General features: G+C 41.7%; 2 protein-coding genes across 2 annotated transcripts in view; both read left to right on the plus strand.

Annotated features, from left to right (window-relative positions):
- On the plus strand, window positions 1-27,764 carry SLC5A3 (solute carrier family 5 member 3). The gene is made up of 2 exons (XM_048959791.1): window positions 1-115; window positions 13,547-27,764. Exon 2 carries the CDS (start codon window positions 13,849-13,851, stop codon window positions 15,988-15,990), a length of 2,142 nt encoding a protein of 713 aa, XP_048815748.1. The 5' UTR covers window positions 1-115; window positions 13,547-13,848; the 3' UTR covers window positions 15,991-27,764.
- MRPS6 (mitochondrial ribosomal protein S6) overlaps window positions 6-27,908 on the plus strand; it is a 46,289-nt gene continuing 18,386 nt past the window's right edge. The window contains exon 1 of the mRNA XM_048959972.1: window positions 6-115. Coding sequence (XP_048815929.1) covers window positions 71-115 — 45 coding nt within the window. The 5' untranslated portion in view covers window positions 6-70. The remainder of the gene's footprint in view (window positions 116-27,908) is intronic.

Consider the following 27,908-nt stretch of genomic DNA (forward strand, 5'->3'; position numbering starts at 1 on the left):
CACCGCCGCCCTCTCTTCTTCCCCTGTGTCCCGCCAATCCCTGCTCCTCCCGCTACGGCCGAGCTCTGCGATGCCCCGCTATGAACTGGCTTTGATCCTGAAAGCCATGCAAAGGGTGAGTGAGGGAGGGGCGACGGGCGGGAGGGGACCGGCCAGGTGGGACCGGCAATCGGGGGGCTCCTCTCTTCCCCCTGTCACCCTATCCAGTCCCGTCCGCGGGGCGAGCAGCTCCCGCCCGGCCCTCCCTCGCTTCTCGAGGCGGAGTTGTGCGCGGCTCCCGGCCCTTTATCTCTTTCCCCTTTTCCGAATCCTCCCCCGCCGGGAGCTGTCGCAGCGCGGCTCTCCCCGCAGGTAAGCAGCTGCCGGCTGAGCGCAGTCCCGGCTTCGCCCTCCCGCGGTCCCCGCTGCTTCCCGGGCACTCCCCGCACCTGCCCCGAGCACCTCCCCGCCCGCAGTGCCCCCGGGCCTCGCCCCGCAGCGCCCGGACACGGGTATCCCCGTTGCGGCCCGCTGGTGGGGGAAGGGGTGGAGGATCTTAGTGTTAATTTTTCGATTTATCCCCTTTTCCGTTCCCTCCCCCCCCCCCCCCCCCCCACCCTGCCGTTGCTACCACCAGTTGAGCCGCAGCGATATCGCCCCTTGGAAGGGCTGCCAACCGCTGGTGCTCTTCGGTGGCTCGGTGATAAGCAGTGGTGTGAGCGAGCGGGATGATGCGGTGCTCTGCGAGAGCCCCTTCGGGGCTGTGTGATACCTGCATGTGGAAATAGCGATAAAATAACAGTATCCTGCAATACCTGAGACCCTCTATTGGGAAACAATAGTTCACGGCAGTCCCTCCCCAGTGCCTCCTTTAGCCCTTATCTCTACCTTCAGTGCCACACGCAGGGTTGGGGTTGGCATGGAGCAGCACCCATAGCCTGTACCCTCCTGGTTCTACCCCCTGCTGTCGCATTTCACCTTTGTTTCTATGAGCACATACATCTGCAATAGGACACTGAGGAGCAAAGTGACGTTACTGTGTGCCTCCCGTAGTTGCGGGCGCACGTCTTCACGCATTGCATCTGCTACATATACTGGTATATTTCCATTCATTTTACATGTAGCATCCACATGTCAGGGTTGGCTTTTTTTTTTTTTTTTTAACTTGGCTTAACTGCAGGAGCTGTAGTAGACTTCTCAGGTGAGTCCCCTAGTGGAGAACTGCGGCAAGTGGAACAAAGCTGGGGATATCGCTGCACCCCCTCGTGGAGCAGCGCTCAGCCTGGTACCCGTGTGAGCCCTGGGTACGAGGATGGGATGCTTTTTGTGGCTGTGCTCTTAATGTGGCAGATGCCTTGTACTGTGCGGGCACTGTAAAGGCAGAATGGGGCAGGAAGCATAGCAAATGTGGCATAGTGAGGCATGGAGAAATGCTGCTCTGAAAGGATGCTATGGAGTGCTGCGTTGGGGGAAGAACGTCTTCAGTGCCTAGTGTTTGGCACTGAGACCCAGTGATAGGCTCTGGGTTGTAGGATGCTCCCAATGTGCATTAATGTACTGAAGTCCTAACATCCACAACCTTTCTCTCTTTGATTCCTTGTATATTCTTTCCTAATGATGCATCTTAATTTTTTTTCTCCTGTAAGCTGTGTGTTTGTACACCAAGTTTTAGTTCAGGAATATTATTGTTTCTAACCTACCCATGTCATCATTCTAAAATCTAGGTAGTTAATCTCTAGGTGCTGTTTTCTTGGTTTGCTTTTCAGTAAGTGTCTTACTACTATTCCTTTTCATGTGCAGTGTACATTTGAAACAAATTTCTGTACATGCTGGTTATATGCTGCACAGTACTGCTGGATACTGACAGATGGGTTGCTCTGATAACTCCTTAATGATGTGTAATCTGAAGCATGATACTAACTTAAATCGATCAAAATACAGAGACCTGATTTTTGGCCTGAAATTGCACAGCCCTGCAGAAGTTGAAGCAATTGTACACAGTGCTGAGTAAATTTCATTTCCCCTTAATGAGAGCTCTCTGATAAAGCCATCCCAAGCAGATGCTCCGTGTGCAAGGTTGTCAGTCCCTCTGTGCTGTGTCCGTAAGCTCTATACCTGTTTCAGGTTGAGCTTGAGTGAGGGCTGGCTAGTCCCCTGCTGTCCCTGATACCCATTCTCATCTAGCAGCTCCCCTGCCCTGTTTTCCTTATGCTTCACTGTTAGCTCCTATGGGCTCCCATAGCAGCTTGAGTGCAAACCTCAGAGCTGCAGTCTGGTGGATTTTCACAGCTCTCTCTCTGGCAAGAACTACAGGCAAGTGCTGTGGTTCTGTGGGGTTCCCCCCAACCACAGTTGTTTTTCATAGTTGCCTTGGCATTTGCATGGACCTAGGGAGAACTAACTCCCCCTAAATAAATTCTTTTGCTTTAAGTTCTTTTGCTCCCTAGTACTCCTGAGTTCAAGTTGGTGGTCCCTCATTCTTCTCTTGCATGTGGCTTCTTTTCTGAATGATAGAATGTGTAATGCAGCAAGGCTTCTTCACATCCAGCTGACCTCTGTGTGGCTGCAGGACTCTGCTTGTTCAGTGTGGCTCTGTGATCCCATCCCATTCTTCTCTGTCCCTGCAGTGCTTGGCAGATGTCCTCAGTCTCTCCGGCTTTCCTACTGTTGCTGTAAAAACACAGTACCTGAAAGCTTAGGGGAAGGAGGGAAAACTTGCTCAACTCAAACTCTGTCGCCAACTGATGCAGTGTGCTTATCTGAGGGATTGTGGCTTTATTCTGGGTAGAGCTGAGGAGCCATTCCCTGTCCTGTCCTGTAGGTGGTGTGCAGTCGTTCATCAGACTTGTAGCAAAGATCTCTAAGTTTCTTATGGGCTGTGTCCTCAATCAGCAAAGACTCTGGCTCTCAAGAAACCCTAATTAATGAGAATCTCTAAAAGGGCTTCCCGAGTAGATTAATTTGGGGGGGGGGGAGGGGGGGGGGGCGCAAAGGGGGGAGGAACACTTGTTTGTGGTGTCACTGTATTTGAGAAGTAGCTGCAGTGGGAGCAGTTGGGTAGTAGTAGGAGGAGATTTCTTGCAAAGGCAGTTCACTAGAGAAGTGAGGTAACAGAGTTATGGTGGAAGTAGTTAATTCTGCCTCTTTCTTTTGCTTTCTACTTTCAAAGTGCTAGTGAACTATAGCATGATAGCAGGTTTGTGGCCAGCTCTTAGCAGCATAGAGATGTGTGTGTGAAGGTGCACTGCTTACACTCTGGAGCCTGAGTCAAAGGCTGCAGTTGTGTGTTAAGTAGGGATGCAGAATAAAGACATAGCGCTTGGTATTTTGCTACAAATAGTGAAGTTTAGAGCATGGTTTTCTAATTATTTCTGCCTTTCTCCCAGGAGAGCATTCAGCAGGGGGGGTTCTGGCAGCAGGAAGGGACAGTGACCCATTGGTGGATGTGCTGGAGCTCTGGCCTCTGGAAAATGAGCTGTTCTGCAGGGAGCCTTCCTTTGGCTTCCCTCCTGGTCCTGCTGCAGCTCCCTTGGGAGTCTGGGGAAGAAAGGAAGTGGGGCATGGGAAGGGGAAAGGGAAGGAAGAGCTGGAAATGGCTTCCTCTTGCTCTGCTGCTGTTTTGCAGACCGACCGCAGGGCGGCAATACGAGACACCCCACGCGGGAGCCGGCAGCCTGGGGAGCGTAGGACAGACAGAGCAGGCGGAATCCCCGTGCTGTGCTTGCTGCTGCCCGACTGGCAAGTTGGGACAACCCTCTGCGACAGGACAGCGTTGTGACTGCAGCTGCAGAGAATGGGCACTTGAAAAAAAACTTCTAGTAGATGATCTTGCTGAAAATGAGAAAGTGTCAGTATTTTTATTAGTATCATAGAATCGTTTGAGTTGGAAGAGACCTTTTAAAGATCGTCTGGTCCAACGCCCCTGCAGTGGACAGGGACACTTACAGCCAGATCAGATGCTCAGAGCCCTGTCTGACTTGACTTTGAATGTCTCTAGGGATGGGACATCTGTTACCTCTCTGGGCAACCTGTTTCTGTGCTCTCCCCCACTTCATCTGTAGTGAAGTCATCATGATTTAACACCTGTTTACCTTATTACAGCCATTCTCTTAGCTAGGGAACCTGTCCACCCACCTCAGTAGCCTTGCAGTGTACTTGGACTCTCAGTTTGACCAGCATACTCATAAAGTGTAACTGGTGTTCAGCACTTGTTTGCTGTCTTCTGAGCAGGTTGCTGCTTTTCAGAAACTGTCTACCTGCTGTGTAGATCATTCTATTTTAAGGAAGCTGAAGTAATGGGCAATAGTGTTGCTTGACATCTTGACTATTATGCTTAATTGCTATGTGGGCAGCTGCAGCAATTGGGCTTTTGATATTTTAGTTGCTAGGAAAAGGAGAAGGGAGTGAGGGGGGCAGTAAGCAGGCAGATACTGTTTTTATTTTTTTTTTTTTGGATAAACCCACCTATTCTTACCATGAATTATGCCTTTCCTGTACGCTCTTGCACCACCACCCCCGTTTGGTTGGTTGAAAATTACTTTTTCTTCTGTTTCCTTTGACTTTTGTAGTGGGCTGAAGTAGGCTCTTCATGATATTATGTGTAGCAGGGAAAGGACTTCTGTGGGGGAGGTGCTGGAATGAAGACCAAATAGTTGGAACCAAAAGAGAGGATTGGAAAGCTGCAGGGTCTACAGTTGACTCTCCTATAAGAGTCAGCCTTTTTGTTTTCTGCCTTAAGCATTACTGTCAGAATTACTGGATTTGAACTGTGTGATGCAGACAGTGTTAGAGAATGATACCCTCTTCACTGACACTTGCCATTTTTCTTTCCTAGGATGTGAGAGTAGCAAGTTTCTGCCAAGTGTGTGATATTTGCCTGGTTTGGATATGGAGGAGGTGAAGGATTGTTATTTTCTGTGAAGTAGTTTAAACCTTTTTATAGCAGATAGTTGTTAGCAAGATGTGTTTGGCAAAATTGAAGTGAGAACTAAAATGATGGCAGGAATTAAGATAGTCAAAAGTCTCTTGGTTTATACAGGCTTATTCAGTGACTGAATATGTGTAATAGGATGGGCTGGTTACTCTGCAGCTCTCATTTCCTTAGCTTTTGAGCTGCCTGAATGTAGAGGCAGGGCTGTGAGCAGGCTGTTGTGACTATGCTGTGGCCAACAGACTTCAGAGGGATTTTGTGGATAGAAGTGGCAGCTTAAACTTCTAAGATAAGAATTCCCCATTTTGCTCCTGCTACCTATTCAGCACTGTGCTGTTCTGTCTTGGTTGTGCATCTCCTCTCATTTGTTCATTGTGTGTGTGTGCATTTATCTGTACACATCAGATATATATGATCAGATAGAGGCTTGTAAGCTTCAACATGGGAGTAGTTTGTATTCTATCCTTCATAAATGAGAACCTGTTGTACTGATAAAATCACATTATTGCTCTCCATTGTTTAAAAACAAACAAAAAAAAAAACAAAAAAAAAACCTTAAGAGTGACTGACTTTCAAGATGTCCTTTGTATCAGACTTGTCTGCTAAATTCAAGTATGAATGTGTGTATACGCTTGTTTTCTTCTAGTACATAATATGTATTTTTTTAATAATGTAAGTCCTTGCGGTTTTACATATCTTTCAGAACGTGATTTCCTCAAATTCTCTTGTTCCAGAGCTGTAACAATGACACTTTGGGGATCATTGATTATTTATTGATCAAGTCACTTGTTTTTCTTTTTGTTTGTTTGTTTGTTTTGTCAGATTACAGACTGAGCAGATTGTTAATTCTGTGACCCACAGCTGCTCACACCTGCTTTACTACAGATCTCTGACAGAGGAAGCATTGCTGAAGTGGAAGCAGCAGTTAGCATTGCTTATAATGACCTCTATGCAGTTTATTTGAGAGCAGCAGGAGCCACTGTGTTATGCACTTGAAAGCTTCGTGCCTGTGGGATGTAGCTCTGGTGTGCCTCTTGTAGAAGAGCCAATAATGAGGTGGAAAGGAGGGCAGATGGGTAAAATATAACTAGGTATGTAGAAGTTGGACAGGAAAGATGAGAGTTAAAAATACAGAGAGCAAGGCAAGATCTATGCAAGTTAAAGGTTTCTGCTGTGGGAACATCAGTTTGAATTCTGGAGCTGAGATATTACAGAAATGTATTGGCCTGGCTGAGGAGGGGGAACAGAAACAAGCATGGGGGTGGCAAACTGTCATGAATGCTAAAAATGTAGTTCTTCATGACACAAGAACTGCTGTTTTGTTATTTCTCACATCCTTTCTTTTCTTTTTTTAATCTTGGCTTGTCCACTTGCAAGCCAGTCTTTGCTTTGGTCATGAAATCATTTAAGGAGTAATAAGTATAAACAAAGGTACATCCATAACATGGATGGAGGAGGGGAGTATGTTCAGTGGAGTTTGTTGAGACTACCTAAGCAAGCTGGGTAGTGTTCATTCGCTATAGGTAATTATAAAGTTCAATTTAGAATTGCACTAGTTGTTCTTTAATCAAGATAACTTTCTTTAATACTCATTTTGGTGCCTTGAAATGCCTTCAGAAATCTTGCAAGAGCATCATCAGGCTGAGAATTTTGAGGGGCCTCAAAATTGGATTCTGCTGTTAAAAGTGCCTGAGAAACTTCAGTCTCACTTAACAATAAAACTCGTGATACTTTTTGTTGTTGAAAAGATTGTGGACAGCCATAAATGTGATAGGAACCTGGGAAAGTCCTGAATAAGCCTTGAGTGTTCTCTGTGATTTTCTTGTGCTTTTTTTTTTCCTTTGTCCTTGAAATTCTGGAAAGAATGACTTCCTTTTCTGCCCAGTTGTGTGGTGACTCGCATTTAATGATCATTTCTTTCTCTAAGTAGCTTATGAAGTTCCTCCTCTCTTAGTCAAAATCCTCTTCAAATGAGGTAAACCAACACATTTTTCTGAACTGGGAGTTGTGCAAGTTATTCTAATAAACTGCCAGGTGATGGTAACCATCAACTAGATTGTGTCTTCGTGCCTTGCAGCTGAAGAAGAATTATCTTCAACAGTAGAGATACATAGTGCTTTCTGATGGCTTCTGTGCTTTTAATAATAATTAATGTCTGTCATTCACACACAGAAAACTTTATTTTGTGGTCCCAAGTCCTCTGTTGAAGTCAAATACTTGCATGTTTGTATTTCCTTTATCCTTGCTGTTGATCTTAATCACAAACTACTTAAACAAACTTATCCATAGGTAAATAACGTTTGTAAAAAGCAGTGAAAAAGATGGTGCTTCTGAACCACTAGGAGAAGGAATTTGAGTCTGTAGCTGCTGATGTGGTACATCAGCAGACATCTGTACAGACTTACGTGGCATGGTGAATTCTGCCTGATACCAGAACCTTCTTCCTTTCCCCAGTGCCTGGGGGAGATACACCTTCTCACTTCCCTTTAAAACTACTTTCTTTCCCTGTTTGTCCTGTTGTGCTCTTAATTTTGCTATTGTTGGCCACATGCTTTCTCTGTGCTCTCCTTCCTCTTCTGCTTCTAGTTCCTGTGTGTGAGGAAGGTCATCTGCCTATCTGCATTTGCAAGAAGCAGCATGGTTTTCTTCCTGAGGGAAGGAGGAGCTGCTTATAGTGACCCATCTGTGGGCAGCTGAGCTACTAGTCATCTGCTGGAGTTTTGGTGAAGATACAAATCACAAAATAATTGAATGGTTTTGAGTGAAAGGGACCTTAATGATCATCTAGTTCCACTCCCTCTCACCCGCTGTGGGAAGGGCTGCCCCCTACCAGCTCAGGCTGCCCAGGGCCACATCCAACCTGGCCCTGAGTGCCTCTGGGGGTGGTGCACCACAGCTTCTCTGGGCAGTCTGTACTAGTGCCTCACCGCCCTCCAAGGAAAGCACTTCTCCTAAATGTTCCTCCTTCCCCCCCCGACATACTGTTATCTGCCTGTGTAAGAAGTTGGTTTCCCTGAAGCTTGTAAGCTCACTTGGAGCACTGCAGGAGGCCTCAGCGTGGTCTCCCTGTAGCCCCTTTGTCAGACTGAACAAGCCCAGCTCCCTTAGCCTTTTGTCACAGGAGAGCTGCTCCTGCCCTCTGATCGTCTTCATGGCCTCTTCTGGACCTCCTCCAACAGCTCTGTGTTGTTCTTGTACTGGGGGCCCCTGGCCTGTATGCAGTGCTCCATATGGGGCCTTATGAAGGGAGAGCAGAGAGGAATAACCACCTCTGTCTCCCTGCTGGCCATCCCTTTTTTGATGTAGCCTTGTGTTGGCTGTCTTGGCTGCAAGCATGTGATGAGGTTTACATCTACTAGGCCTCCTGAGTCCTCCTCCCAGGCTCTCTGCATATGGAATTGCATTGCCCCAGCTGCAGCACCTTGCGCTTGAACTTGAAAATCCATTGATGTTAGCAGGAATATAAACCTGCTGGGAGAAACTACTGAATTTGAAGTGCAATGACTTACCCCCTCAGTCATTACAACCGTCTAATGATACTATGTATTTGTGTGGAAAGGTTGGCCAATCTTTTGAAGGTGCTGAGCAGCTGTACTTCAGGATCTCAGAGCTGATAATATATCACCCTCATAAACATAGGCCAGTTCTTTTGTCCCCCTTATGACTTGGTGAAGGACCTGGAAATGTGTGTATGCTTTGGGGCTGGAGGAACTGTTTGTATATTTTTAAAAAATAAACGAATAAATAATTTGATCTACAATGCTGGTGCTGTCAGTTATGCTGGCCTTCAGCTTCATATGGCCTCACAGTACTCCAGTTACTGCTTCTGTAAAAGACCATGATAGCATAACATTTCTGACAGACAAAATGCAGTGCAGTTGCCTTTAGAGAGATGTAGTTCTCTTGCTGCTGAACTGCATGCGTGAGGTTACTTATTTCTCTTCTGTCTCCTTGATCAGTCCTTCAGAATCAAGAAGAACATGCTACAGAGCAACCTTCTTTCTCTGGTGCTGCTATAAAATGATGAAGAACAGAATTGGAGTCATTCCTGAGATACCAGACGAAGAAGTACATTACATGCTTTTAGTAACTCCTTTGAGTGACTGACTGACTTGAACTTTGCACCCTGAATTGAATTTCTGTGGTGGCGATAACTTACACATCTACCTCTGTGGCACCTGTGTTCTCCAAGACTGGAGAAGCGTTAATGTGGTATTGCTTTGGGGCAGCACAGTCTGTGTGGCAAACAGGCTGATCCGGATAGCTGCCCATTCAGATAATTCCAGTTTGTTGAGCTGCTGGAAGTCACATTTCAGACTTATTTATTAAATGTTATAGGTCCAGTTCTGCCTTTGAATTTGCCTGTTTCCTTTGCTGTACTGTGTTGCTTTGGGGTGCCATTCTAGCCCAGCCCCTCTGGCCCAGTTCATCATTTATAAGGCCAAGTCCTAAAAGTCTGTGGATGTTTAGGGTAGTCTTGAGCAGACCTTGCCTTCTCTAGGACGTGTACTACGTAAGGAGAAGTTGAAATGTATCAGTTGATGCAGTTGATCTATGAAGAACATTTTTGTGCTCCTCTCTCTCTCTTCCCCCCTTTTTTTTTTTTTTACCTGGCATGCTGCAATAAATGGAACAGAGCCTTTCCCATTTTTTTTTTTCTGAAAGATAGGCTACCTCAAGCATCCTTATATTTACTGTGGAGCAGTGAACAACTAGGAACTCACTTGCATGTCTGTAGCAGGCAGCCCGCAGTGTGAATAGGAAAGACAGCACGCTCAGAGGGTTGGATGTTGTGCAGGCCTGCTCAAAATATAAAATCTTCTAAAGTCTTTTTTTTTTTTCCTTCCTCCCCACTGGGAGAGAAAGTGTTAATATTTTTTGTGCAGGTATTGAGTCTGGAAGTCTGGAAGTCTTACACAGGTGAGTGATTCAATAGGTAAGGCACTACTAGCTCGCATTAGCTTGACCCTTTTTGAAGAAGAGAGGAGTGAAGAAATCTTACTTCTAGGAAAGACCTTCAAAACCACCTTGTGAGCAAAGCTGTGTACTTAATTTGCTAAGTGATTGTAGACTACTGTGGCCATGTGTATCCTCAAGTTAACCCTTAAAGCGTTGGTCCCTGGGACTAGCGTTTTAAATGCAGGGAGGAGAGGAAATGAAATGGGAAGCCTCCCATCTGCAATTAAGAGAAACAGACTAAGCACAAACCAGATAGTTGCTTCAGGGCTGGAACAGTTTGATTCTGGCACTTTTAAAGGCCTGTCTTATTAGAAAAGCACTGTGGAGAAAGTGTTCCTTTAAAACAATCATACATATTTCTCCTACAAATCCCACCCTAAATCTGCTTCACATTATCTAGCATCTCTTCAGGGATTTGAGACTTTTTTTTTGCTTACAACATAGGCTGCCTGTTGAAGACAAGAGCATTGTTTCACCAGAGTTGTAATCTTCTATCTTCACGCAAGAGGGAAAAACATTGTTTTGCATCTCTGATATGATCCAGCCAGAAAACAGCTCTAGGGGAAAAAAATCACAGTCCTTGGCAGCAGGGCTCTTTCTTTTTTTTCTATCAGTGCCACAGTGTATGCTGCTCTAATAACTTCAGCTTAAACTCTCTTGGAATGTCTCAAAAGTCCTTCTTAAGACTTGAGGTCGTAACTTGCTGAAAGTTCAGAGGGACGTGTCTCATTTTCATAATAAAAAAAAAATTCCAGGGTTATTTTGGAATTAGGTCTAGTATGAAACTGGTACAAGAGACTACTTTAGTACAGTAATTTAGTGACAGTGCAGCAGATTTGTGGCAGCTACTGAAAACTTTACACCTTCCTGTTCAACTGAGCTGAACCCTGTAAATTTCAGATGTTGATTACAAAAGTGATAGTTCAAGCCTCTGTAGGCTGCTTGTTTAAAATGAATAATTTGGCTGTACCTTCCAGTGGGAAATACTCAATAAACTTCACGTATTGTTTATTTTAGTTAGAATGAGCCTGTAGTAGTTTGGCATGTATCCCAACTGAGAAATATCACAATTTGTTCAAGGGCAGCTGCATCTTCTACTTACGCTCTTTCCAGGGGGATTGAATGTGCTTGTGTAATGGTCTTATCAGCTGGGTACCTCTTTTATCATGTAGACATAGTTTCATTGGATGTTGTCATGATTCATACATGTTACTGTGTAGTATAACTTTGCAGGGTTGTTGATTAACCTACAGGGAAAATATTGAGAAGTGAACTGAAGTTCAAGTCCAACATTTTTCAGTAACAGAATGACAGTAGAATATTATCCTGTACAGTAGAAGAAGGATAATATAGATTCTTGCTATTTCTTTAGCTTGCCCATTATTCCGACTCCATATAGTTTTTCTTATTTTCCAGAGTGTTTCTTCTTCCACTTCCCTTAAAATATTTTATTTTTGGTGCAAGCATTATAAAGTACTTGAAAACTTAGGGAAATATAGTAAAAGAAACAACAGTATGAAAGTATTGCTCAGAAAGGCTTAAAGCTAAGAATACTATGCATAACACTGGCGTATGGTGTGATGGCACCCTATGATCTGAAGTATTTAGAATTCTGTGTTGGATTAAACTAAAGCATTTAACTTGTGCTGCATTTGTGAGTGGGGGTAAACACGAATTCTTCTGTGGAAGAATTTCAAATACATCTGTGGCTCGAGGCTTAAGAGCATTAGAAATTTAGCACAGTACTGTAATCAGTCCATTTTGTGCCACGTCTCCGTAGTCTTTCATTATTGACTGTAGCTCCCGCAGAATGAATACGTGTATTCTCATGTGGGTTTGTGGCGGTGGTGGGGAACCCTTATTATCTTGTTCTGATTCTGAACTACTCTTGAAAAACAGCCAGCTTGTACAAGTAACATGATTGTGATTTTTCTCCTTAAGGCTGAAATTTCTTGTAAGCCTTTTCTAAAATACATCTGCCTTAATGAGAAGCATACATTCTTACGTCAGCACCTTTGCTGCCTTCAGTAAGGCAGACAGGGTATGTGTGCATTTAAAACCAAACTGCAGCTTATTATGATCTATTTGAGAAATCTTGATGTTTTAATTTTTCTTTTGTTTAAGAAAAATGAGTATGCTACAAGGGTGCTGAAGGGGAAACCACCCAAATGCTGGTATGTTATCCATGAGTTTGTCTTAATCAGAGGTGAATGAATAGGAAAACGTGTGCTTTCAGAGTGGTACCCAAAGTGGTTTTGCAAAGGAAGTAGAAGAGGGAGTGCCTAAAACTGATGTTTATAGGCCTCCTACAGCTGATAGACCTTATGTTCAGAACAGCGATCAGTGATTTGTGTGCTTGCCTTTATTAGTGGATGGGAAAGAGAAATGGTGTCAGTTTCCTGTTCTTTCCTTCCCTGTAATAAGCTGAAATTCCAAGACTGTGCTTGTATCAGAAGCAGAAAAACTTTGTGTCCAGTCCTCCCATAAGCCATTACATGATTTTGGTAGGTAAATGATACTTTCTCAGGCAGAATCAGGAGAAAGGAGCGTCTTGTCTGCATAACAGAGATAGGAATCACTGTGAAGCTCTTTAATGCCCCTTTCCTGCCTTTTCAGTTATCTTGACAGCAAATCTTTTTATTATCCCCTTGCCTCCACTTTAAGCGCTTCAATCCTGGGTGTTTAAATGAATTCCCTTGTTTGGTGATGTGCAGAACAGGGTATGATCTGGGGGTTCAGCAATAGAACAGCAGGATATACTTTCCCTTCAAACTTGCCTCTGGTTTTAATGTGATCCTTTTCATGCTTGAGTACAGATGGGTGGTACTGGAAACTGGAAACTACCAAAAGCCATCCAGTTTTTCATCATGGTACCTGGAGTGCTCCCAGAGGATGTTGAAGCCATGTGGGTGCAGATGTCAAAAAGCACGTGGAAGATAGAGATATCCTAAAGCTGGATGTGAGGCATAGTTTTGCTTTTGCCATCTGGATGAATGGGACCATTTCCTCACTCAGAGGATGTGTGGTACTTATGAAGAGCTTTCAGAGTGAAATGTAACCCTGTTATAATCTGTACCTTAGGCAGGTGCAAGCTTGGTTAAAACCTGTGGAATAACTTTGATTCTCCAGGTGATGATAAATTCATGTTGTTTCTTGACAGCATTATGACTTTGTAGCTCTAGTATCCAGCTTGCGTCTTGAGTGCATGCATACGACATCAGGATCTGTTAAGATTTGTAAGGTGCAGTACTAGAGCAATAACATGACTAGCCAGGTTACAGTTCCTTTGTGTTTTTTCTTTTTTCCTAAGATTGTCTGAAAGAGCAGGGCCTTTTTAGTGGCTTGAGAAATAGAATTGAGAGACTGTAAAGATTAATGAAAATGTATTTGTTTCTTGCCTTCTTTGGGGGAACTTGGGTGACTTAATAGTCTGGAATTGCTTTGTATCTTAAGGTGCTTGTTAAAGTTGACTTATAAAAGGCATGACTTCTTAGTTTTACAAGAATTGAATTTGTGTGTATTATGGATTGCTTAAATACAGCATGGATTGCAGGAAATGTAAAGGGGGAAAATCTGTGGTGTTGAGTCATTGTTTTACTAGACTTCAAATTTTTTCTCATTACTTCATGAAATTCTCCTCTAATTCAATCTTTGTCTTTTGTCTTTGCTGCCTTGCAGGGTTGGTACAGTAGGCCTCACTAAACTTAGCTGCAACTAAGAATTTCTCCTACATCAACTGAGTTAAGGCTGATGCTCTTGTGGAATGTGGATTAAAAGTGCGTGCTAAGTTCCAAATTTCCATTTGAGAAGCGGAGAAACTAAATGTACCACAACCACCAGCATCAGGACAGCAAACCAAGGGACAAAGAATTTGATCCGCAGTGTTGATACATGTTAACTGGTTCACGTGTTGCTTAAGAGACGTTTGCTGGGGGGCGAGAAGTGGACATCAGCTGTGCGAAGTCATTTTGTTTACAAAAATGAGGGCTTCTTTGGAAACAGCAGACATTGCCATTGTGGCGCTGTACTTCGTGCTTGTAATGTGCATAGGTTTTTTTGCCATGTGGAAATACAATCGAAGCACCGTAAGTGGCTACTTCTTGGCAGGGCGTTCTATGACCTGGGTAGCGATTGGTGCATCTTTATTTGTGAGCAATATTGGAAGTGAACATTTCATTGGGCTCGCAGGATCTGGAGCGGCAAGTGGATTTGCAGTAGGTGCATGGGAATTCAACGCCTTAATGCTTTTGCAGCTTTTAGGATGGGTCTTTGTCCCTGTCTACATTCGGTCAGGAGTGTACACCATGCCGGAATACTTGTCCAAGCGTTTTGGAGGGCATAGAATCCAAATCTATTTTGCAGCATTGTCTCTAATTCTTTATATCTTCACCAAACTTTCAGTTGACTTGTATTCAGGGGCGCTTTTTATTCAAGAATCGCTAGGTTGGAATCTCTATTTGTCAGTAATCCTCCTTATTGGAATGACTGCACTGTTGACTGTGACCGGAGGTCTTGTGGCTGTCATCTACACAGACACCCTTCAAGCTCTGCTTATGATTATCGGTGCCCTCACACTTATGATCATAAGTATTATGGAGGTTGGTGGGTTTGAAGAAGTTAAAAGAAGGTACATGTTAGCATCACCAAATATTACGTCTATCTTGTTAACCTACAACATTTCCAATACCAATTCCTGCAATGTGGACCCAAAGCCCGACGCTCTTAAAATGTTGCGTGAGCCAACAGATGAAGATATTCCCTGGCCTGGATTTCTGTTGGGACAGACTCCAGCATCTGTCTGGTACTGGTGTGCTGATCAAGTCATAGTGCAGAGAGTTTTAGCTGCAAAAAACATTGCTCATGCCAAAGGATCCACTCTGATGGCAGGCTTCTTAAAGTTACTGCCAATGTTTATTATAGTTGTCCCGGGGATGATTTCACGAATACTGTTTGCAGATGATATCGCCTGCATTAATCCAGAACACTGTTTTCAAGTCTGCGGGAGCAGAGCCGGATGCTCTAACATTGCCTACCCACGTTTGGTGATGAAACTTGTGCCGGTTGGTCTTCGGGGACTGATGATGGCTGTGATGATTGCTGCACTGATGAGTGACCTGGACTCTATATTCAACAGTGCCAGCACCATATTCACGCTTGATGTCTACAAACTCATTCGGAAGAGTGCAACGTCTAGAGAACTGATGATTGTAGGAAGAGTCTTTGTGGCATTCATGGTAGCTATAAGCATTGCCTGGGTCCCCATAATTGTTGAAATGCAAGGTGGTCAGATGTACCTTTATATTCAAGAGGTAGCAGACTATCTGACCCCGCCGGTGGCTGCTCTGTTTCTTATGGGTATATTTTGGAAGCGTTGCAATGAACAGGGAGCGTTCTATGGCGGAATGGCTGGGTTTGTCCTTGGAGCGATACGATTGATACTGGCATTTATCTATCGTGCTCCGGAGTGTAACCAGCCAGATACTAGGCCAAGCTTTATCAAAAACATCCATTACATGTATGTTGCTACAGCTCTGTTCTGGATCACTGGAATTGTGACCTTTATAGTGAGCCTTCTTACACCTCCGCCTACAAAGGAACAGGTTCGAACAACCACTTTCTGGGCTGTGAGAAACAGGAATGTAAAAGAGAATACTGCAAAGGGGGAGCGGTACAAAATACAAGAAAAGAACATCTTGAGGTGTAATGAAAATGCTAACCATATCATTCCAAACGGCAAATCTGAAGAAAACATTAAAAATATTAAGCCTGAGGATATCAATCTTCTGGTTACTTGCAGAGATGACAGCAACCCGGTGATTTCCGTAAGTCACTCTGAAGTCGAGACACCAGTTGATTGCTATTCGAATGGACAAGCAGCTTTGATGGGTGAGAAAAAGCATGAGGAAGAAACTGATGATAGAGAGAGACATTTGAAATTCATAGATTGGTTCTGTGGCTTTAAAAGTAAAAACATGAACAAGAGAGCTGTTCGGGAGATGGAGGAAGAGACTGTTTGTTTACAAATGCTGGAAGAGACTCCAAAAGTTAAACTATTACTAAATACTGGACTGGTCTGTGTCTGTTCGCTTGGAATATTCATGTTTGTCTATTTCTCTTTGTGAGTGAATAATGAACTTTTAAGGGTATGGCTAAACATACAGAAGTTGATACAGGTCTCTGGAGATTTTTTTATTTTTATTTTTTCCAAGTAACATAACTGCAACCCAGGCATTGTTTACGCTATAACTGTAAAATCAACTCAACTTTAGCCCATTTAGAGACCATTTAAATCATGTTGTCCTATCTGCTGAAAGCAGGATGTGTTGTGTGGTGTCTCTCTCCCTCTTTCTTCCCTCCTCTCCCTTCGTTTGCAGTACTAATCTTTTCTTTTTTTCCATGTACATGTGTGTAAATATACCAAAGGCGGGCAGGTGGCTGTGTTTGAAGTCAGGCAGTTCTAGAGTTCAGTCAGCGTTAAGATGAAGATAACAAGTAATCATTTACCTTTGTGTAAAATCCAAAATGATTAAAGCTATGTCGAAAGATTTTGAATGCAGAGTTGTGATGCACATCATTGTATCGTTGTTCTTTGTAATGTAGCTGTGTTATCTTGGCCAACATAATACTTATGAATTTTGTTCATCACTTCCAGTGTTTTCAGCTTCTCAGTTCTCTTATAGCAACAACAGAATGATATTTTTCCTGCAGTAATTTAAAATGTGATAGCTGTTAGTAGCTTTCTGTCGTTCTTCCCTGTAAGGAAATGTTTATCTTTTGATCTTTATCCTTTGTAAATTGCAGTACTGAAAAGCTGTTATATTTAAAGCAAAGAAACCCTGGAGATCACGAACTGGCAATGGAAGAGAGAAGAAAAGAGGGGTGAAAAAGGGTTCTCTTCATTGCGATTTTACAGTATATTGAAGTGGAAGAATATACATTCAATGCTGACGGTCCACAAAATTTTAGCCTTATATTGTCATTGATGTCATTAGGGTTTGCCTCTTTTTAGAGAAAAATCTATACGTAGTCTCTACCACATGGGAGAAAGAGAAATGTTAAACTTCACATGTCTTAAGTTTAGTAAACACACTAAAATATAACTTTTTTTCCTCCATGATGGGGAGAAAGGGAATGCTCCACGGCCTTATCGCTGCTGTATTTTGAGTCTGGAAGGGGAGAAAACAAAGGAGAGGGGAAGGAGAGGTGAGGGAAAGAGGTGCAAAGTCCCTATTTTCCAAAGTCACATCCACGCTGCCTTTGGAACTAACTCCTGCAGCAGTCTTTGCTCCTGAGCTTGTCTGGGGAATTGTTTGGGAAAAGTGGCCAGGCTGAGACAGTGTGAGGGGCTGTGCTGACAGAGCCTGATGTGTTTTAAGGGTCCAGAAATGTTTCCCTGCAGTCAAATCTCTTAATAAACTTGAGAACAGATAGTTCCGTAGAGATGAAATTGGGATTAATCTTGCCACTGACTGTTGGAGACGATTTGTTTTCTAGTACAGTGGGTCCTGTAAGCTGCAGGCTGCTTAAGTAGCTTTTAGCAATATGATATATGATGTGTGTTTTCAAGCAAACCAATGCATGTTGGGTTTTGTGGAGGATTTTTTTTGTTTGTTTTGAAATCAGTTGACTCCCATTAGCTCTGAGACTTTAGTTAGAGGATGAGTTGTCTCAACTTTCTCCACTTCATTTAGTTGTTGCCACTGTGAAGTAGGATATCTAACTGGAAATACGGTAGTGTTGGAACCCTGTTGGGAGTGTATCTAAGAGAGGAGAGTTACCATACCTGACTCTTGGTGTAAATACACATTTTCTTGCAGTTTGTGGCTCACTTCATGCAGAAAAAAATCTTTTAACTCCTTCTTAATGGTAAAGTTCTAGTATATGAAGTATGTTAAAGGAATCTCAAGTTAATGGGGTGAGTTGGGAATAATGATACTGTATGTAAAAGACATAAAACATCAATAAATGTTTCTATGCAGGATAAAATAACCTAGAACAGAACTTGCCTGATGTTACTGGAGTGAAAAATGACTTGTAGGATGAGAATAAGCCTCAGACGATCAGTATTTTCTTGAAAAGCCTAGGTTCTAGAGTGCCAGATTTGGCACAGGGAAGGAGATTCACGTGCTGGGCACTGTCCCTTACTAACTTGGCTTGTCTTTCTATCAGCAGCTGGTACTTGGGTTTTCCAGAGCAGTCTTTTTGGCTCTAATACTAACAAATGCATTACCACCTAACCTGTGCAGTTAGGTTAGCTCAGGGACCCTTCTGCTTGGCTGCCCTTGCTTCGTCCTTGCTTACTTTTTTTCCAGGGTGCCTTATGTAGTTAGGAAGCTGAAGGCATGGCTTTTAGTGCCACCTAAATAGCAATTTGCTTATAGTGTGTTTTCCCAGGTTGTTTTTCCCTCCTCTTTCCCTAAGTCATTTGCTATTTAAACAGAACGGAGTTCTATCTCCGTTCTGTGTAAACAGTCAATACATGGGATGCTTGTATCCTGGTCAGTGTAACTGCAGTCAGATCCATGGTCAAAATGATCCTTTGGTCCTCGTATGGAGTCAGAATCTTTCCCATATGTACAGTGCAGCCTTTGACTGTTGAATCTGAGATACTCAATATTCCAGTTAATACGTTCTTATTTTTGCTGAACTAACAAGTTGCCAAAACAATGTAAGTGATAATTGACAGGCAGTTAGAATCTTCATGAAGTAATACTCTCACCATTTAAACCATTATTATGAAGAAGCTTTTTAGCAAATTGTTTATTTGGTGGGTTTTTTTCTCTTAAGTCATTTACAAACATTTCTATGGTACTCTCTGCCTGATGTCGGCCTCTTCAGTCGTGTTCTGTTTCCATGTCTTAGAGGTGTCATAGAACTTGCCCGATACTCTTTGCTGCATGTCACCACTTAACAAATCCTTTTATCCCCCCAAAATTTAAGGCTTCAGGAGAACTGTTGGTGAGCAAATGCCTCACCCAGTCTAAGAGACTATAGTGTTAGAAGTTGCTCGAGGGTTTTTTTTTATAGCGTAAACATGCCTTTGCTAATTTTTTGATCATGATCTACCTACAATCCTGGTTAATATGTTTGGGTCCAAACACCAACTTTTTGGTCTAGTAGAACTGCAGTTTGTCCCGTAACGGACAGTTGGTTCCATACATGTTAATGACTGGCCTCCTCTGAGGTGGGACTGGTGAGCTGCACAGGGGCAGAGCCAGGGGGTGCTTGGCTTCCCTCTCTGCAGCAAGGGGATTATTTATTGCCTTGAACTTAGAATGACAGTCTTGAAGAAGTCGTTTTGGAACTACACCTTTTTTGTTGTTATTACCCTTAACTTATTTCTGTTAAGATATCTGAATCTTCTCCCAGAAATCTATTAGAAGCCTTTTATTTAAAAAAAAAAAAAAGAAAAGAAAAAAAGAAAAAAAGAAAAAAAGACAAGCTAAGAAGGCAGCAGCTTCTTGAGAGCTTAAGAATGCATTCTGGGAGACTGTTCTTATTTAATTTTTTTTTTTTTTTTAAATGAATGATTTGATGCTGTTCTCTGCCAAAGTTATTTTTTTTATTTTTTATTTTTTAATTATTACTTTTACTGTTGTTCTTTTTGTTTTGTTTTTCCTGTTAGCTTTTGCTAATACCTGAAAGGAAATGGCGAGAGTTTGTGCGAAATTAAAAATGGCCTTCAGTTATACCACTCGTGTACTTTTTTTACTTCTCCAAATCTGTGTTTCACCCTTATCCCAGAAGGGCCAGCGTGAGACTTCTGATGCAAGTCATGAGAGTACTGTAACTCAGTAGTGAAAAGGATTTCCCACAAGGTTATGGTGAATGGGCAGAGCCATCAGCGGATCTCTGCATGAACACTTAAAGCTGCTTACAACTTTAAAACGTACAGCTTTATTTTTTTTATATATATATTTTTTTAAATCCTGAGATAAAGGAGGTGATGGGAGATGCTCCCTTTTACAGAACAGGATGCCCGGGAGAGGTTGGAGCTGATGTGCTCTAACGCTTTTGAGGAAATCTTTGGATTTAGCATGTATAGCAAAGCAAAAAAAAAAAAGCAAAAAAAAAAGCAAAAAAAAAAAAAAGCTCACCTGTTAATTTGGTATTCTGTATGTTCTGTGCCCTTAAATGTAATTGTTTTGAAAATAAAACTAACCTTGTTACGTGATGTTAAAAAGCAAACTTGTGTGCAATGTTTTAAATTTTTTTTTTTTTAAAGAAAATGTTTGTATATAATTAAATGGTTTAATGTGCTTTAATTGGCCTAAGGTAAAGAGTAGTCCTAGAATGTAAACATATATAATTAGAATTTCTGATTTCACTGTGAGATCTCTGAACTCTCTTGTTTTGCGAAGTGGTTTGTTTTGTTTACAAAACACTTTCAATTATTTCTTTTATGGTGTTGGTTCAAAGGCATTTGCTTCACTTCTGTTCTAATATTGAATTCATGGTATAGTGACATCTGGTGACACTTAGCATTATCAGTTTCACTGTGTAAAGTCAGACACTTTGAGCAAAAATGGTAATGATATGACAATTCTCTGTGTCTATGAATACACGTTTTTAAATGAGGTGGTTATAAAAATAGTTGCTGTGCAAAATGTTAGTAGTCTTCTTCAAGAAGAAAGCAAATTTTCTAATATCACTAGAGCAGTCTCTTCATTCATCTTCTTATTTTTGAAGCACAGTGTCAAAGTGATGCTGCTTTACCTTGTATTTCTGATATAATGGTTTTTTTAGATATCTGTGAGGTATTTTTGTTTTTTTGTTGCTATTGTATTTTTCTGCAGATTTTATATAAAATACCAGTTAACGAACTGCCTTTTTTTTTTTTTTTTTAACTATTCAACTAAAATACATTTCAGACCAAAACCAAATGATATGATCTATAGCATTTGAAATCTGCCTTTTTCCTTGTCCCTTGTTTGTTTTTTTTTTTTTCTTTTGTTGTTTTTTCGTTTGTTTGTTTGTTTTGAAATAAGCCAAATGGGCATGTAGATAAGATCGCTATAATGGATCCAGGTCTCTTTTGGTAAAGTGTTATTTAAAGGTCTGTTAAGATCTTATAAGACAATATACTGATAAAAATTATTGTAGTAGGAATATAGTTTTAGAAGTGTTAATGAGATTAATACAGCTTAATTATACTTGTAAGTTGCTACTGTCCATAATGACAAGCTTTTTGTCATAGAAACGATGTATGATAAATTAATTTTGGTCTAGTGTATAGAATCATCATATTGCTATAAATCTTTGAAGTAAATCTGATGCAAAATTTTCATAGTTAGCATTGCTGGCCCTGTGTATACTGTTCTTTGTATACTGTATGCATATTATTTCGCCTACTGCATTAGTCTTCAAACTAAAACTCTTATTAGAGAGTATTTGGATACTTCAGACTGTGTTTCTTGCAGTTTACATTCCTTTACCATGGCATTTTGTCCTGTCTAAAAGTATTGTATGGAAATGTTTAAAACTTCTGTACAAAGTTTCAATAAAAATAGAGGAAAAACAAGAATAGATATTTGTGAAGCTATTTTGGAGAATCTCTACATAATTATGTCTCATATATTCTTGCTTGTAACGAGCTTTATGTCCGCATATATAAAGAATATCTCCTATTTTGCACCTGTTAATAAAGGCAAACCTCTTGAAGCAGGGCATGGGCATTTTCTTAACGGAGTTTAAAACGATAACAACAACAAACAAGAGAACAAAGCAGGACTTTCAAACTGCAAGAAGAACTTAAGGATCCAAACTGCAGTAGTAGAGTTTGGCTGTGGAACTGAGGGCCAATTCGTGCAGTGGGGAGGTGGGCTTATGGGTGAGACCTGTGAGTGGTGTGGGCTGCTCCTTCTGCAACTGAAGGTCAGGATGCCAGGCAGCAGCAGGGGAAGGCTAGCTGCCAGATGCACCCTGCAGAACAGCTGCTTGCTTAAAACAGAATATGGGTGAGCCCGTAGTTAGTGCAGGCTTGTCAGACACAGGGTAAAATTGTGCTTTTGTTTTCTTTTATATACCAACTGCTGCTTCATTAACCAGTTTGTGAATGAGACGGGCATCTTGTTTCTTTGTTCTGGAGTATCCCTAAATACTTACAGTTGTGCTTTGGCATTGCTCTGGGACTATCACCGCCTGTAAGCCTTGGTGTGTCTGCTGTTTATTTCCAACTGTGGTCTAAAAATTGGTCCTAGTGCCTGAGTCCCACAAGGAGCCCCTGTCCATAGGCATGCTCTGAAAATGATGAGTGTGATGCTGTCTTCTATCTCATAGGAAGCAGTTACGGCTTGGAGTAGTCAGTGCTAAGATTCTTGCCCGTGGAGTGGGAAGGATGCTTACTCAGGATGTTTACTTGAACTGTTGATATTTTAATCTTTTTCTAGAAGAGGGGGCCAAATGTGAGTCCTCCCCTTCCTTCTCTCCTTGTCCCCTGTAAGGGTGTATTTGAGCTAATAGCTATGGAAAGTGTGGTTTTAGTCATGGTTTCTTTGTTGGCCAGTGAAGAAAGTGGGGCAGGTCTGTGGATTACGCACCTATGGAATGATGAGAGTAGAGTAGGAGCAAATTATGGGAAGGACATGAAGCAGAACTTCAGCTGTAGGAAAATGTTGCATTCATTAAATATTTTCTTGATATACTCTTGCTGCTGTGTTTCAGAAGCAAAACGGAAGCTTGGCTGATGTTTAAAGAAATGGGTCCAAAACATCTTTGGAGAAGAAAGCTTGGACTCGGGATACAAAATAAGCAAGGGTTCTTGCCTGCAGTCTTGGCATGGATTTGTGACTTATGGGAGGGAGGGGAACTCATGCTTTTGTTAGTTGTTAATTAATTAGTTATCTAATTGGTCTATAGGCTGATCACCCAGTGAGCAGCTTTCCATTTCATTGATTTTAAAAGAAGATCAAGAAGTATTTTTGTCACCTACTGGTTCTATTTGTGTTAATTAGCAAAGACTCCCAGTACCCAATTTACTGCGACCTTCATGTTTCTCTGGGTGTGGATTCCTGGCCCAGGCAAGTTGTGGGCAGGCTCTGTAAATGCTGCAGCAGCATTTATTTTGAGGGTTCACTGGAAAAACTCAAGGAGAGGGTGGTAATAAGTACTCTGCCTACTGGCGCTAGAGTGAATTCTCCTTCCTTGGATGTGGTTGCCCTAGTTTGCACTGTGCCTATGTTGTGCCAGGAAAGTGAGCAAGCCAGAAAGTTTGAATTCTCTGCTTTTTTTTTTTTTTTTTTTTGCTTTTTTTTTTTTTTTTTTTTTCCCCTATCCATCTAGTAAGCACATTTAATCAGGTTGAACTTTGTGATTTCCTTCATGCTTTTTGGGGAGTACTTAGATGGATAGGATTAAGGTGGTGATTTGACTTCATGACTGTGATGCTTATAACACTTGATCTAGATAACTAGTTTTAATACTTATCTAGACCATAAAACTAGTTTTGTAAATTAGTTTTGAATATCCGTGTGTATCTGTGTGTGTAAATGTATATGTACAAGGGCTGCTATGAAAGTAATACCTCCTATGTTATTCTATTGGCCCATGACATCAGAGGTGGATGTTGGTGGTATGGTAGTAGAGGGACAAACCTTCCCACCAACATCCCGTTTCATTTTGTTGTGGTATGACAGATGGCAGCAGAGGGGCAGTCTAAGACAGTGGCATCTGACATGGAAGCATGTATAAAGCAAAGGTGTGGAATTGAATTCATCTATGCGGAAAAAATGGCACTCACTGATATTCATAGACAATGGCTGAGCATTTCTGGAGACCGAACAGTGGATGTTAGCACAGTGAGGCTGTGGGTAGTTTATTGCAGCAGAAGCAACAGTGATATGAAAGACAAACCATGCTCTGGGTGGCCGTACACAGCTGTCACCACAGAATGAAGAGCATCTTGATCAGCCCATTCATACAGATCAGTGGATAACTACTAGGGAACTGTGTATGGAGCTGAATATTGCACCAGGGGGGTCCCACTCATGTTCATACAGGAACGGACAGAATACCATGTGTAAGTTTGTCAGGACCTATTGAAACAATACTGTATGATCCACTTTCTATTGGCCCATGACGTTCAGTCTTGTTACCAGAGATGAGATGTGATGTCACCCCTATGAGCCAGAGTCAAAATAGCAGTTTATGGAGCGATGACGTGAATTCCCCATGAAACAAAATCTTCAAGACACAGAAGCTAAAGTGATGTGCATTGTGTTTTGAGTTAGAAAAGGGGTGATCCTTTTGTATTTCCTGGACAAACCATAAATTTGACTGCTACTTTGCAATGCTGGCTGATCTGAAGGTTCAAACTTCTGGAGTCAGGCAGAGGAGGTGGCTGCCTTTCTCATGCAACACAACAATGCTAAGCTCCATACCAGCTTGAAGACCATGGAGTGTATTGCCAATCTTAGGTGGACTGTCCTACCACACTCACCATGTTGTTCAGATTTGGCATGTTCTGACTTTCATCTGTTTGGCCAATGAAAGAAGAACTGTGTGGGCAGTGTTTTACTAGCAGTGAAGCTGTCATAGCAGCTGTGAAACAGTTGGTCACCTCCACTGGTGCAGATTCTTACGAGCACAGCATGCAGGCTCTTGTTCATGGCTGATGGAGGTGACTATGCTGATAGATAGCATTTTGTAGCTTGGAATTTGCTCTACCAAATAGTGTTATTGTGCTCTTTCTTGCAGTTTCCATTGAAATCATTGAGGCATTACTTTCAGTGTAACCTATGTATATATTGTATATAGGAAAATTTGGCCAAGAAGTTGTCAAGGTTCAGTTTCACTTGTGCGCACCAGTATAATGAAAACAGTGTGATTTCCACCCTACATGCTGTTCTGGTTTAGAATCGAGGTCAGTTAATCTTCTGCAAAAGCAGGAGGATTTTAAAATTATGACCACAGTCCTCACACAAAATCTTTGTGGTTTGTTACTTACTACGTTCATTTTTGTAGTCCTGACTCTCATTATACAGCACTAAGGGTAACTGTGAGGAGTATAACAGCTAATATTAGGAATCAGATCTCTAGTTTTAGTATTTAAAATATTTCTCTCATTCAGTGCCTTAGACTAGTCTAGTGCTAGCTGTATACTGTATGTCTGGAGTTTGGATCTGTGCTGGAATATATCCCAAGACTCAGTGACTGCTGTGGATGTTTTGGACGGGTAGATGTACACTGTCCAAAGACTGGAACTCTAAGTCTTTGACCTGGGGAATGTTGAAATTAACTGTCTGTGCACTTTGCAGCTTGTGGCTCTCAACTGAAGTAGTGTTTGTCTTCTGGAAGGCATGCTGTGCCAGCTTCCTTCCACATCTCACAGCTTTTCTCCAATTACAGAAGTGTGAAAGCTGACTTGAAAAATACATAGCGTGCAGGATGTGTCCAGAGTAATTACAGTGAAAAAATCTCTGTGGGTTTTGAGCTGCCAGTGTGTGTGCCGTGTCAGACAGCGATCTGTTCCCTGCAGGGAGGAGTACCAGACTTGCTATCACCTATTCAGGGTTGGACAGGGAGTAACCATGCATTTTAAATGCTTGTGATGCTGTGTGCTCTTCACAAAACAGCAAAGCCATTCTTTTTCATAATACTGATAGCTCTGTCCCTGAAGCATCCAGGAAGACAGTGTCAGTAGCAGCGTAACAGTGTTTTGATTTGTGTCCCTTCTCCAACTTGTACAGAAGCTAGTGAATCGAGGTGATAGGCACCTGAAGGAGTAAGCTGTGCCTTTGGGCATCTTTTTCCTTTAGAATGCTGACAGCAAGGGAAGTGATTGGCTTTGGCTTCGCTTGGAGCAGCAGCCATTATTTTTGGAGCCCTTCCATACTGATGTTAAACTTACAGGTGAATAAAGAAGGTGAATTAAAATTGGGCTTGTCTTGAGACGTTTGATAATACGTATGACATTTTTAAGAGGTACTTAGGATTCAACTTAAGTCTGTTGTTGAATGGTTCAGTCTCTGTATGAATTACCACTTGTGTTAGCAGCAGCCGCCTGTTTTCATAAGGGTTATGTCACACTAAACATCTTAATAGGTAAAAGTGCACCAGAGGTCCTCTTATCCAGAGAAACTATAAACAGCTTTCTCAAGAAAGCAGTAAACTGTAGCTGCAATGTGTGAAGGTGGGGAGAAGACAGAGCAAACTTTTGCTCTCTGTGGTGTTTAAAGATCCTGATTATATCCAAATACATCATACATGGGACTTCTGTTACATACTCATCTAAGGATGACTTGATTCAGATCTTGAGTAGACTAGACTGCATGATGTAGTGTGGCTTTACGTTTTATTCGTCTCAGGCTCTTTTTAAGGTGGATCTTTGATGCTGGGCACTTAATCTCAAATGCATGAGGAAAAGTTCTTGAAGTTGGAAGTTTCAGAGTTTTTTAATATTCTCAGCTGACTGCTTTGGGGACAGTTGGTGACCTACACTGGCAAACTGTACAGTGACTTATGCATTCTTTATATACACAGGTAGAGGTTTAACAATGAGAAATGCTGGGATGGTAAAAGAAGCCTCTTAAATGTGGTTCCAGTCTTCTGTATGACGACATTGCAGAAAATTTTCTTTGACTTCCTGATTTTCTGCTCTTCTTGTCATCTTTTTGTTCAATTCATTGGAAGGCGTTTACTTTTTAATCTTAAACCTGACAAATGTGGAAAGAATGAGAGCTGTAAGCAAGAGCATGGAGTTGTAAATGTGCATGTGATGCAAACATGGGGCAGAAAAAGGTTTGGAAAGAACTCCCACCACTGGTTGGTTTTTTGTTTTTTCTTTTCCTTTTGCATTTGAACTTATTTAAGCTTAATAAATAAGCAAAATAAGTTTGATGAAGTGTACTCTGTATCTTTGTACTTGTGGTTTCTGCTAAGCTTGGTCTGAGCACATTTCCAGTAAGTAGACCTTACCTTACTATGAGTGTTAGATTTGAGTCCACGTTGTACTGCATTGTGGTTGAGAAGAACAGGGTAAGTTTCTAAATGACATTTTAAGGAAGATGTTTAATTGTATCTCAGGTAGTATCTACTTACTAAATCAATTATTTCTAATAATAAAGCACTGAGACGGCCTCGAGTCACAGAGGACTTGGTTACAGTTGGCAGTGTTATTTAGTTGAGAATTACAAGACATCTTCCAGAGTTCTTAGATATTATCAGAGTTCATACTTTTTAAGATGAACTAAATGTCATTTCATTGTTGAGATTAATGTTTTAAATTATTTGAAACCTGATATTTATCTGGTATTGGTATTGCTCAGGTTTAAATTCAGTTTTGTAGATTCAGTAATTTCCCTTAATCTTAAACTCTGAGTTAAAAAAAAATCTTGTGGAATTTAGATACTTTGAAGAAGAAAGGTGGATTTGGGGACAGAAGAGAGATTAGCAGCACTTTGACTTGGAAAGTTGCTTTGTTTGCATACAGGCCTCTGGCTTCAAATTCTCATTGGGTGTAGTTGCTAATTCCTTGGTTTAGCCTCCATTAAAATGCTGATTAAAGAGCTGTTTTGAGGATGTGGTGTTTATTAAATTCAGACTGACTCAATTTTGATCGCTCCCCCGTACTTATTTGTATTGACTTACCATCTAAAACTTCTTAACTATTTTCTAAACCCATTTCTAGAGTATCTTTCTGTCTTGGCCAATAACTGTTTGATGGAAATACGAACTTGGATTCTGCCATTTGTTCCTTACTCTATGCCTAGTAAATTATACCGTCACAGTTACAGTGAACTGGTCCTATCTGATGCTGCTCTGTGTTCAACTTTCCCTAGATTGTTCCCTTCCATCCCCTGCCTGGCTTTGAACATCCAGCCAGGTGTCCTGGCTCCTCAAATTTTTGTTGCTCACTTTCCCAAGACCCTTCTTACATTCAGAAGTCACATGCACATGATTTTTTATCATGGGTGCAGCACGGCTAGCACACTTACTTTTCACTTGATCTACCACTTTTATCTTTATTTGGGTCGTTTCTGTGTAGTGCATGTCTATCACTGGTTGTGACTGTTCCGTGTTGTTTATGTTTTTATGGTGATTA

The sequence above is a fragment of the Lagopus muta genome, chromosome 1 (genome assembly GCF_023343835.1).
Source record: "Lagopus muta isolate bLagMut1 chromosome 1, bLagMut1 primary, whole genome shotgun sequence".
Classification (NCBI taxonomy): Eukaryota; Metazoa; Chordata; class Aves; order Galliformes; family Phasianidae; genus Lagopus; species Lagopus muta.

Coding starts and splice junctions, on each gene's coding strand:
- SLC5A3 (XM_048959791.1), top strand. CDS start 13,849: ATGAGGGCTTCTTTGGAAACAGCAGACATTGCCATTGTGGCGCTGTAC.